Source organism: Asterias amurensis, chromosome 2 (genome assembly GCF_032118995.1).
Source record: "Asterias amurensis chromosome 2, ASM3211899v1".
NCBI classification, from domain to species: domain Eukaryota; kingdom Metazoa; phylum Echinodermata; class Asteroidea; order Forcipulatida; family Asteriidae; genus Asterias; species Asterias amurensis.
Genome location: NC_092649.1, coordinates 24,709,374 through 24,721,496, shown reverse-complemented (window position 1 = coordinate 24,721,496; position 12,123 = coordinate 24,709,374). Strand labels below are relative to the sequence as shown.

General features: G+C 38.8%; 1 protein-coding gene across 2 annotated transcripts in view; it reads right to left on the bottom strand.

Annotated features, from left to right (window-relative positions):
* The window catches only part of LOC139933929 (metabotropic glutamate receptor 4-like), a 76,558-nt gene that overhangs the window by 50,803 nt on the left and 13,632 nt on the right, over positions 1–12,123 (bottom strand). For both annotated transcript variants that reach the window (XM_071928167.1, XM_071928166.1), the window contains exon 2: positions 2,715–3,535. In XM_071928167.1, coding sequence (XP_071784268.1) covers positions 2,715–3,209 — 495 coding nt within the window. In that variant the 5' untranslated portion in view covers positions 3,210–3,535. The remainder of the gene's footprint in view (positions 1–2,714; positions 3,536–12,123) is intronic.

The following is a 12,123-nucleotide window of genomic DNA, read 5'->3' as shown; positions in this document are numbered from 1 at the left end:
GAACATCATTTTTATCCAAGGTTGTTGGTTAATAGCACATGATTGCCAGTTTTTGGGCTGCTCTATTTCTTGAAAATATTAAGTGTAACCGACGCTGATCCCCAATGCAGTTGTTATTGGGTGCGTTCGTTTCGCTTCCCTGGGTCGACCCCGGTGTGTGGCGGTTTTTACTTCCAGGACGAACGGGGTAACTATCTGCACATGTTCGTCCTGGAAAAAAAAACCGCCACACGCCGGGGTCGACCCAGAGAAGCTAAACGAACGCACCCGAAGTCAAAGGTTATTGTAGATAATAAATCAACGCTGTAGGCTTATTTAACAAAACTCAACCCCTATAAAGTAGAGTTTCATCTATCGTTTGGCCTTAACTCCAAGTTCCACTCCGTTGTGTCTAGAAATTGAAGAGCATTTGCCAGTAGCCTTTTTTACGATGGGAAGTCGCGATTTAATGGTAAACAAACCAGCGTTTCACGCCAGTCTTTGCCCTTGGTTTGTTATTATACAAGGCTTTCAAAGAAAGTATGCCCTTGTTATTTATCATTTCCGAAGGATTATGTCAGCTACATTGTATGTTCCAACGTGTGATTTCTGCATGCTCAACTGCTTTCATATTGCGGTTCGTCGCGCTTCGCGTTACAGCATAGCCAATAATTGAAATTCAAAATCAATTGTGTGGCCAGTCGCTTTGAAATGGGGGTAGTTTCGCCAAATGTAATTGAAGTTTCCAACTTGCATGAGTATTAAGAGAGTGCCCTTGCAGGAAACTCGACATATATCGACTGGAGTGGAAATGTCAAAGGCGTATAGCCATGCACACAGGAATTCAAATGGTCACACATCATGTACGTATCCGTCCACACATGAATGAACTCGGAGCGAAAACAAACAAATTTGGACATGTGCATCACTGGCACTCAGAACAGAGTTCAATGTCATAAAGCATGTAAGCACAAAAACTTGTTAAGCACAGGCAAGTATTGCTAAACAGAAACAGGTTCCAGCCATAATTTCATGAAGCTTACATTGCTTAGCAAAGACATTCGCCAAACGGTATTTTCTGCTTAACAGCTTTATGAAATACTTGCTGAGCCATGGACTACATTATGACACAAACAAGGGTTATTTTGGAGATCTCCAATGCTATGTTTGTTAAGCTGCAGTACGGCAAACACTTTTTGTCTCCTATTTATTTTACACACTGTTATTTTTTTATTTAGCTTCTAAATTGTCTTGAACCTGAACAGTCTGCCAACAACTGTTATCTAATTTTTCTATTATATTCCTCATTTCATTTTTCGTATCCTACTTTTTAAAACTTTTTATTGAGCTTCCAGATTTTTTTTTTTTTAAACACGAATTGCCCATCCCATAATTGTGTCTTCAATGTCGTGTACGAAACCAACTAATCGTGAGATTGTCCAATTAGACAAAGTCACATAAGAAGACCTACCTCATACTCTCCATGACATTTTCGGGCAGGCAAGGAACCACACTTGTCATTATTGAGAATGCTGAATTATTTGAACTGTTATTGTTTGTCTACAGCGCTGTGGTCTAAATGAAATGGCGCTATATAAAACCCTGTGTAATGTATTATTTAAACTTTGTACCGTATCGTATCAAATCAAGGTAGCACTTGCAGATATTTTCGGCTTCGAGGTGATTTTAATTTTGCATGGAATGCAACTGTTTGTATGTGTTCTTCTATTGACCAATGTTCAACATCTGCTGGCAGGAAGTCCAGGCAACGTGGCTCTCTTTTGGACAACATGCGATGTCAGAGGTTCCATGATGTATACGCAGGAGGATTTTAATGTTTGTGTGTATCATTGCAACTGCAAACTACGTGACACTCACGCCGTAGTTACATTAAAGGCAGTGGACACTATTGGTAATTGTCAAAGACCAGTCTTCTCACTTAGTGTATCTCAACATATGGATAAAATAACAAACCTGTGAAAATTTGAGCTTGATTGGTCGTCGGAGTTGCGAGATAACTATGAAAGAAAAAAAAACACCCCTGTCACACGTAGTTGTGTGCTTTCAGATGCTTGATTTCAAGACCTCAAATTCTAAACTTGAGGTCTCGAAATCAAATTCGTGAAAAATTACTCCTTTCTCGAAAACTATGGCACTTCAGAGGAAGCCGTTTCTCACGATGTTTTGTACCATCAACCTCTCTCCATAACTCTTCACCAAGAAAGGTTTTATGCTAATAATTATTTTGAGTAATTACCAATAGTGTCCACTGCCTTTAAAGGTCCTGCTCACTTGGCCGTCAAATTCTGTTTCGATATCACTTCTGGTGGTGACCACTCCGTGACAAATACTTGTCACACACCTGAGTATAGTGAACCCCTACAGTTATTCTTTATCCCACATACAATTGATTACATTATATTAATAATTATTAATATTATTAATAAAATACGTAATGGCAAAGATTCAAGTGCTGAAAGACTGTGGCAACTTTAAAAAAAAGGCACGCCCTCTTATTTCATCGGGCGACCGACAGCTTAGATTTATAAACATATAAATTTATGTAAGACTCGTCTATTACTGAGATGATTTTTCTTTTTTTATCATTATCAAAAATGATAAATTACTAGGGAAACTGACTAAGTAAATTTTATGTGCTGTGGGGTTGAACAAAGGAAAAGGTGACTCGAACCAACGACTTCCGGATTAACGTGAATTGTTTACACTTCACTCACCTTGAACAAGCGAAGGATATTGGCCACCATGGTGGACACTGGGCTCCCCGCTGCACCCACCACCCCGATGGTCGGCTGCGGGGGCTCGTAGTCCGGTGTGCTCCCATTCGGACAGGTGAAAGCATTTAAGTCAATCCTCGTCATAGTAGACGTTACAAACTCCATGGTCTGCTCCAGTGCATAAGTATCTCTACTACACGTATCTAGAATCAAAGCTCCAATGTTTATACCAGGCAGTAATTCCTGATCGTTGTTGATTTTCTCCAAGGCGTAAACCATCGCTTCTAATCGTTGATATCCACCCAGATCGAAGGTCCCGCACCCGTTGATCCCGTTCTCATGCACGGGGAAGAGTCCTCCCAGGATTATGTTCCCATCGATGCGTACACTCTCCACAGGCATAGACACAACGGTGTGCCTACCAATCCCTAAGTTATAGATCGTGAATAGGACCATCAGAAACTCTTGGTAAACCCCCATGACTGGACGCGCCATCTGACGGCCCGCAGTCTGTAGTGAAACCCCAGGATTGCGGGAGAGTTTGTTACCGGTGGTGCCTCTCTCCCCACGGCATGTTACGATGTGAGACAAGGATCCCTCTCGTCGTACACGCCGTGCGCGCCAGTTGGTGTGTGTTGTCAGTTTCTAGTTAGGATCCGCACTCGCATCTGTCCCTTCCACGGTGTTGTGAACTCATCAGATATGTACAGCAGGCTCGTTGGGTTTCGACGTCGTCGTCGTCATCAGAAGCTCCGAGGTGACTTATGTGTTCACTCAGCCAGGCCTTGCTACAACTCACGCAAATTAGCTTCACCCGATTCCTGTGTGAAATGACAAGGCGCATGGGTAGTTTACCGAAATGTTGTTTTCATTTAAATTAAAAAATACAGAGTATTTTGAGAGTACATTGCATGCGATATGATAACTAATAGAATACTAGCCAGTGCATATCAACACGTTTACATGTAATAATACACCACACGCGTTGACGGTGTTGCAAGTCATGGATTTTTGTCCGACAGTTACATGCTCCAATTAATTTGTTATAGTTGTCACTTAAAGACACTGGACACTATTGGTAATTGTCAAAGACCAGTCTTCTCACTTGGTGTATCTCAACATATTCATAAAATAACAAACCCGTGAAAATTTGAGCTCGATTGGTCGTCGGAGTTGCGAGATAACTATGGAAGAAAAAAACACACCATTCTCACACTTCTGTGCTTTCCAGATGTTTGATTTCGAGACCTGAAATTCTACATCTGAGGTCTCCATATCAAATTCGTGGAAAATTACTTCTTTCTCGAAAACTACGTCACTTCAGAGGGAGCTGTTTCTCACAATGTGTTATACTATCAACCTCTCCCCATTACTCGTTACTAAGTGAGGTTCTATGCTGATAATTATTTTGAGTTATTACCAATAGTGTCCACTGCCTTTAAGGACAAAATATTCACAAAGAACATCTTGTTTGGGGGTTATATTACCTCTGCCCCCCCCCCCCCCCCCCCCCTCAATGCGGTTTTCTTCTGCCTATGCATGTGGTTTCGTAATCTTTTCCCCAGGCAGGGAAAAAATACTTGACATTACAAAACAAAGTTCACAGTGTTTTGGTTTTCATAAGAGCTTAATTTTCTCGACAAATATCAGGAACTTGGAAGAAGAAGAAAAAAAAAGAAAAAAAACGAACAGGAATGGGCAATTTTTTGTCCACGTAAACAGCGTTTCTCGTTCTCAATTTGGTTTCATTTCAACTTCTCTTTAATTTGTTTGTTTAGCAAAATGAAATCACGGAAAGCTAATTGGTACCAGTGACCCAGTTCCAAAACTACATTTAAGATTATTCAAAGTTGTTCTTAAAAATAACCTTTAATACACTTGGAGTTAACCCAACGGTTCTTTTCAGAACCACCCCAACTCATTTAGAGATTGTTATTACATGGTGTTACCGCAAACTCTTCTATATTTAATACACTTGTGATATGATTCACTTCAATTTTCATTGGTGTCCGTGACAACAAACACATCACTTTTGATAATTATCAAAGACCAGTGTCCTCACGTGGTGTTTATCCTAACAATGCATAAAATAACAAACCTGTGACAGTTTTGATTCAATAGGCATCGAAGTTGCAAGAGAATATTGAAAGAAAAACACACTTGAAATACTTTCCTAACAATGCATAAAATAACAAACCTGGGACAATTTTGATTCAATAGGCATCGAAGTTGCAAGAGAATATTGAAAGAAAAACACACTTGAAATACTTTCAGATGACTAATAAAGGCTTCAGGCCTGAAGTCTTTACATATTTAAGTGAGAAAATACCTCTTTCTCAAAAACTTACGTTACTTCAGAAGGAGCCGTTTCTCACTACTTCACAAGCTAATGTTGAAAACAATCTCACAGGTTGTTGTAAGGCCACATAAAAACGAAATTGTTGATCGTCCTTTTTTTTGCGGATGGGAGGAGGGAGGGAGGTTTTTTATTTTTTATTTTATTTTATTTTACAGTTTTGTTGACATGCCAAATATGAAATCAAGAATAAGGAAATCATCACAATCACTATAAAACAGAGGGTTTGTGTGTTTTTGATGTTTTCAATAGTTTTGTCAAACAAATTTAACTCCTAGATGACATTTTCTGTAAACTTTTTCAAACAACTAAGCGCAGTGTAGCTCAAGTAAATATTTGAAGAATTGTTCTTGTTTTGCCAACATGAATAAAAAACCTTCTTCAAACATCTTTTTAAACCTGTACATTTTGAACAAAATATCAGCTGGAAAGGTTGTTTTTTATGATTTAAAAAACGGTCGGGCGGGGACGATCAACAATTTTTTTTTATGTGGCCTAAGGTCTATTTATCGAAAGCTAGAGGATTTTCACGAATTTGCTTTTCCATAAACGAAAACGAAGGCCCAAAGGAAGAGAGTAGGATTTACGAGGTAAAGAGAGAGTCTAAAAATAGTTGTTAAACATTACATCACAAATCAGTTGCCAAGGCCAGAAAATTAAAATGTTTTTTTTGTTTTGTTAACGTGCCATTTTCTACTTAAAATATTCCAGTTGACTGCGCGCTCAAATTTGCGTTTTCGTTTATTTGCGCATTTGGCCCGTGACAAGCACATGATTCCAACATCACGGTGGGCATATTAAAGAGCGTTGATGTGTTGAAAGGGGCGGAATGTATATGGTCATAACAAAGTTTCCTTTGTATTGTTTTGTCGGGTACTAAATGCACATAAACGAGAAAAAGTTAGGTCTTCAGGTTGGGTTTTGATTTTATGTTTAAATCTTTTACATTTCGATCTTTGATTGATACTTAACTTTTCAAAACTTTGAACTATTTTTATTTTCCAGAATATTAGTTAGTGTCTTAAGATGAAGGTTCCATTTCTACAAATTTATATTTTGCTGTAAGATAGCAAAGTAAATACACTTCACACATTTAAAGACACTGGACACTATTGGTAATTGTCAAAGACCAGTCTTCTCACTTGGTGTATCTCAACATATGCATAAAAAAACAAACATGTGAAAGTTTGAGCTCGATTGGTCGTCGGAGTTGCAAGATAACTATGAAAGAAAAAACACCCTTGTCACATGAAGTTCTGGGCTTTCAGATGCTTGATTTCGAGACATCAAATTCTAAATCTGAGGTCTCGAAATCGAATTCGTGGAAAATTACTTATTTCTCGAAAACTACGTCACTTCAGAGGGAGCTGTTTCTCACAATGTTTCATACATATCAACCTCTCCCTATTACTCGTTACCAAGTGAGGTTTTATGCTAATAATTATTTTGAGTAATTACGTCCACTGCCTTTAATTGAAAACAAAAACAAATGTATCCGTTACATTTGGGTTTTCAAAATGCCTTCTAAGCGAGTCGATGAAACGTGCACAAGCACAATTTAATGACGTGTTACCCAAGTTCTGAACTTCTAGAATAAGTGTACACTTGTAGAAAGATAGATGGAGAGAGAGAGTAAAAGAAACAAAATCCCTTTAAGCAATATTTCTCTTCCAGCAGCACTTTGAAACGGTACCCATCCGAATCGACTGCACCATTTAAATGTAGCCCACAGCCAGAACACACTATATGAAGTTGTGTTATGATTACATCGATCAGGGTGCCACTGATATACTCGAACCAGGGCCAGAACGGATGGCAACTCTACCCCGCAACGCTACTCCGAGAGCTATTTCGGTTCACCGTAAAACGGAAATAACTTAAGTGACACTATTGGGTGACTATTATAGTAGCCCATGATTCATCCTCGACACAGCCATTTATGGAGCGGTGGCTGAAATACATCAAACTCGACACAGGTTTTTATTTTATTTTGCGAAACATGTTTTACTTCAGTTTCTCTCTCAACTTTTTCCCCCAAAGCTTTCTGATCGATCAAGCCCATCATGTACGAGGTGCCAATAATACTGTCCTCAGGTTTAAAGGCATGCTGTCAATTTCAACAAACTCTTCCTAATTCATTTTAGAATTAATCTCAGGTCTTAGGACGAGTTAACTTTCGTGTCCTTAGACGCCACGACGCATTGAACCCATACTTAATGAGGACGAGTATACTCGTTTGGTAATTGTCAAAGACCAGTTTTCTTATACTTGGTGTATCCCTATCATCAAAATAAAATAACAAACCTGTGAACATTGGCTCACTTGGTCATCGAAAGTTGAAAGAGAATGATGAAAGAAAACTACACCCTTGTTGCAGTACTTTGTGTGCCTTCAGAGGAATAATACAAGGCTTCAGCTGAAGTCTTTTTGTTTAAATGAGAAATTACCTTTTTTTTTTTTAAATATAACGTTACTTCAGAGGGAGACGTTTCTTACTCTTTTTTATACTATCAACAGATCCCGATTGCTCGTTACAAAGTAAGTTTTTATGCTTACAATTATTTGAGAAATAACCAATAGTACCCAGTGCCTTTAAAGCAGAACCCCCCTCCCTCTCTCTCTCTCTCTCTCTCTCTCTCTCTCTCTCTCTCTCTCTCTCTCTCTCTCTCTCTCTCTCTCTCTCTCTCTCTCTTGCTCTTTTTTCTTTCTTTCGTTGCTCTGGTCGAGTCAGAAGGGCTCCGGGGGATGAACGCAGACATTTAGAGCGGGAAACACACGGAAGACGCCGGTTGTTGAGCTTAAATTATTAGTATTATTATTAATGTTGATTTCTAAATGCAGCGCTATATAAATGTAGACACGGAAATGAATGCGTGATACTTAAGATGTGGAGTGCGTTTGCTTATACCATTAATAAAAAAATGCACACACATATTATGCAAATTTGCAATTTCGAAGTTCAGTTTGATGATCTGACCTCTTTTGAGTGAGTTATAATGTTTATTTTTCTTGTTTATTTGAATTACCACAGCACAAATGAATGTGATGGGTTTTTAAGCATTCAAACGTTTGACAACTGATTCGTCCTATTGAAAGTGTTATTTTCAATAATGAGTAAACAAATAATTGATAAAAACTTATTACATTTCTAATGTGCCCTCTCTATCCGAGGAAGTTCGAAGGCGCATCTTCCATGATCTAAGAAACCGTTTCCCTGAGCACACCGGTACGATTTGAACTTTTAAGACATCGCATGTGTGCAAAATGTATAGCAATTCTCAATGTATAGCCCAACCCTATGTAAATGCAGCTCGAGATTATAATCCGTAGCTACATTTGTAGCCCAATCCAGCTATCATTGTTCGTTACCAAGCAAGGTTTCATGCTAAAAATTGTTTTGAGTAATTACCAATAGTGTGCAGTGCCTTTAAGAACACATTCAATTAGGTGCCCACGTTTTCAACAAAGCTTTGAACATTGGCTTATGTTTGATCAGGTTTTTATTTCAGTGCGTTTCTATTGTACTGTTTATAATTTGGCAAACATATAATAGGGACTTGGCGATTGGAGACTATGTCTTTCTCACGCACAGAAGAATTTAAGAATGAAATCATTCCCTGCGCAATTGTAATGCTGGTGTAAACTTAATAAAAAATGTGCTGAAAGATTAATATAAGCAAATATTATAATTAATAAACATTAAAGATCATGTACTGAAATTTGGTTCAGTACGTGAACATAAAACCTTACTTGGTATTGAGTAAACAAGGGGGAGCTGTTGATAGTATAAAACATTGTGAGAAACGGCTCCCTCTGAAGAAAACGTAGTTTTTATAAGAAAGAAGTAGTTTCTCACATAATTGTGTCCAATGCTCGAGTGTCATTATTTGAAAACCGTGCACGAAAAACCCCCATTTCCTGCTAAACTGCCTAGAGGCAGGTGGGAATGTTCGTAATGTGTAGACGTCAATTATTCCTGTCCACCTCACAATGATTTATAGATTTGATTATTGTCTAAACCCTAACTTTATCGCAACCGCAGACAAATGGCTTGAAGTTGACATAAAAGGTTTCTCATAGTGAGTCATTTTTGTAAGACACAAAACGCAACCGTCTACAGATTTATATTACACTTAAACGGTTTAAAGATAGTAAAGATAGAACAAGAAATCTTCCCTTAAAATATTATGCTTGCTGAGGTTCTGTAGTTTTTGAGAAATGAGTAAAACAGTTTAATTGTTGTCTCAGTGAGACAAACAATAATTCATCATGTACAGCGGATTTAGTCAACTCTCCTGAACATCGCTGTAATTTTCCCCTTTTCTCAAAAACTTGATGACTTCAAGTGAATTACATTGCATGCATCTTCTTCAATGTGAGTAGGGATTCGTGACATCATTGAAATGATCAACGATTTGATCTACAAAAAGTACCAAACCCTTTAAAGCAACACGTGTTTGTTACATATTTTTTTATATTTTTTATTATTGACCAAGACATACCATATAAAAAATGAAGAAAACAAATACATGGAGATGAACGAAGGAGTAAAAAAAAAAAAATCGAATTTGAATCGAAGACTGGTTTCACCATGGTTTGCATCTGCATGCGTGCTTATAGATTTGTTTGTTGTGTTTATAATGTTTGTGTTAATAGTAGTTTAGTAGTTGCGCAGAGATATGAATATGAACGTCTAGCTTCTCTGGTAAAACTATTTCTGGTAAGATTTTGCCATAATTTAACAGGCCTTTCAGTCCCCATGGTTGTTTCTAAGGAAACGCACGAAGACTTATTGTGCGAACCTGTATTTGTTTGAGACGTCGCGACGTGTCGAAGGTTTGGTTAAAAAATGTCTTTCAGCAATTAGGCCAGCGCAGCACTGCATCTCATTTATAGCAGTCATCCAATATATATATCCATGGGTCGTAACTGTATTACGTCTTGCCAGGTCCTCGACACCATCTTGATCACAAGTCATATCCTTCCTCGCCCATCGCACTGTGGTTAAGCCATGCTCAACCCTTGGTTTTGGAAAACAGAGAACATGCTGAAAGACATCTCGCCACCATGCACGGGTGAAGAGAGACAGCCGCCATATAAAAGCATACATCACATCAAGAGAAATTGCCTCCTCGTTCTGTATTTCGGTAACATTTTACTTGTGCAGTCCTTCATCTAATGCCAAAACATTGTCTGCCCCTAACCGATTCAGCAGCCAGCCAGCCAGCCAGCCAGCCAGGCCTCGGTGGTTTAAAGGCACTGGACACTATTCGCAACATCTCAAAATAAATGCTAGCATAAAAACTTACTTGAAATGAGCAATAGCGAGCTGTTAATCGCAAGAAACATTGTGAGAAACGGCTCCCTCTGAAGTAACATAGTATTAAGAAAGAGGTAATTTCTTACTTAAAAAATGATATAATTCAGCTCTGCTTTTATGTGATGCATCATTGCATCTGAAAGCACACAAAACTATGCAATAAGGATTATTGTTTTTCAGTATTCTCTTGCAAATTCGATGACCAGTTCAGCCCAAATTTTCACAGGTTTTGTCATTTTATGTATACGTTGGGATACACCAAGTGTGAATGATGTCTTTGACAATATTACCAAACGAGTCCAGGGCCTTTAAGAAAGGCACATTTCTCTGCATGTGAAGAAAAAGTGCTCACAACCTCCTTACACAAAGACGAATGAAAACATCCGTTTCAGCTGTCAGAGGGAATTGGAAAGGGCAACAACGGACGTGTGGTCCACGACATGCAGGAAAACAATTCGGAATGAATGTTCCCGGCGTGTTGGACAGACTCTCTGTTTCTTTGGGGTCGATACACTGGCGGAACTTGGGTTGCCAAATGAAGGGGGACAAAGACCTCTTTGGCTACCCCTGTAGACTACAAACAAGATAACCTTTACCCTTCTTCGGAGCTAATATGCTGATAATTATGTATGCACATCCTCGAACGATATCAGCAACACAAGCTCCGTAATGTTGAAAATGATTTGGATATTATTGTCTACCTCGGTAGGATTTTAAAAACCAAACATTTACCCTTCTTCTAGTTTATATTTGTTTATACCCCTGCATATAACTCAACGTTTACCCTGCTTTTGAATATGTGTGCTGATGTGTCTGAACACAAACTCATAATACATGCAACTCAAGCTTCGTAATAAATATTACAAATATTTTGAGGCTGCGAACAAAATGTTGAAAATCTTGCAAAACTCTTCTTTGTTTTTTTGAGTTCGTGGTTTTTAAGAGAGCTGGTCGATTTCACAAAAATAGTCCTCAATTATACCTAGCCCTAGGACTCTATTCAAAACTAAGGCTATAGTCCTAAATGAGACTCGACCTAACGCGAGAGCACCGAATTCAAACTCTGGTGTTTCTGATCAGCAGAGTGTGGGTTCGAATCCCAAGCCGTGACACTAACTTGTGTCCTTAAGCAAGACACTTAACCATTGATTTGTCCTTCGGATGGGACATAAAGCCGTTGGTCCAATGTGTTGTGTAACGCATGTAAAAGAACCCAGTGCACTTATCGAAAAGAGAAGGGGTTCACCCCGGTGTTCCTGGCTGTGGCTGCTGTATGCGAAAGAGCACCTTGTAAACCCTCGTAAGGTGCTAAATAATTGGGTCTCGGAATTCATCACTGCAATAACCTACCTTTCTGAAAGATTGTATATACTCAGCGCATTGAGTAATTATTATTATAAGGTTATAGTCTTAACTCGTTGTGAAATCCAGCCCACAGCACTATGCTTCGATGAGTACTGATATGCTCTCCGTATATCAGGCATGGCACCCTAAAGGCTTCTCATAGCTCAAAACATAGCTGTGATCACCTGTCGCGCAGGGATTGAGAGCCTTGAGGTACCCATCAGGGTAGACTAGACTTGATTCTCGTGTGAGAGGTCCCTAAGCATATCGTTAAAGGCAGTGGACACCGTTGGTAAATACTCAACATAATTATTAATAGCATAAAACCTTTCTTGGTTACGAGTAATGGGGAGAGGTTGATGGTGTAAAACATTGTGAAAAACGGCTCC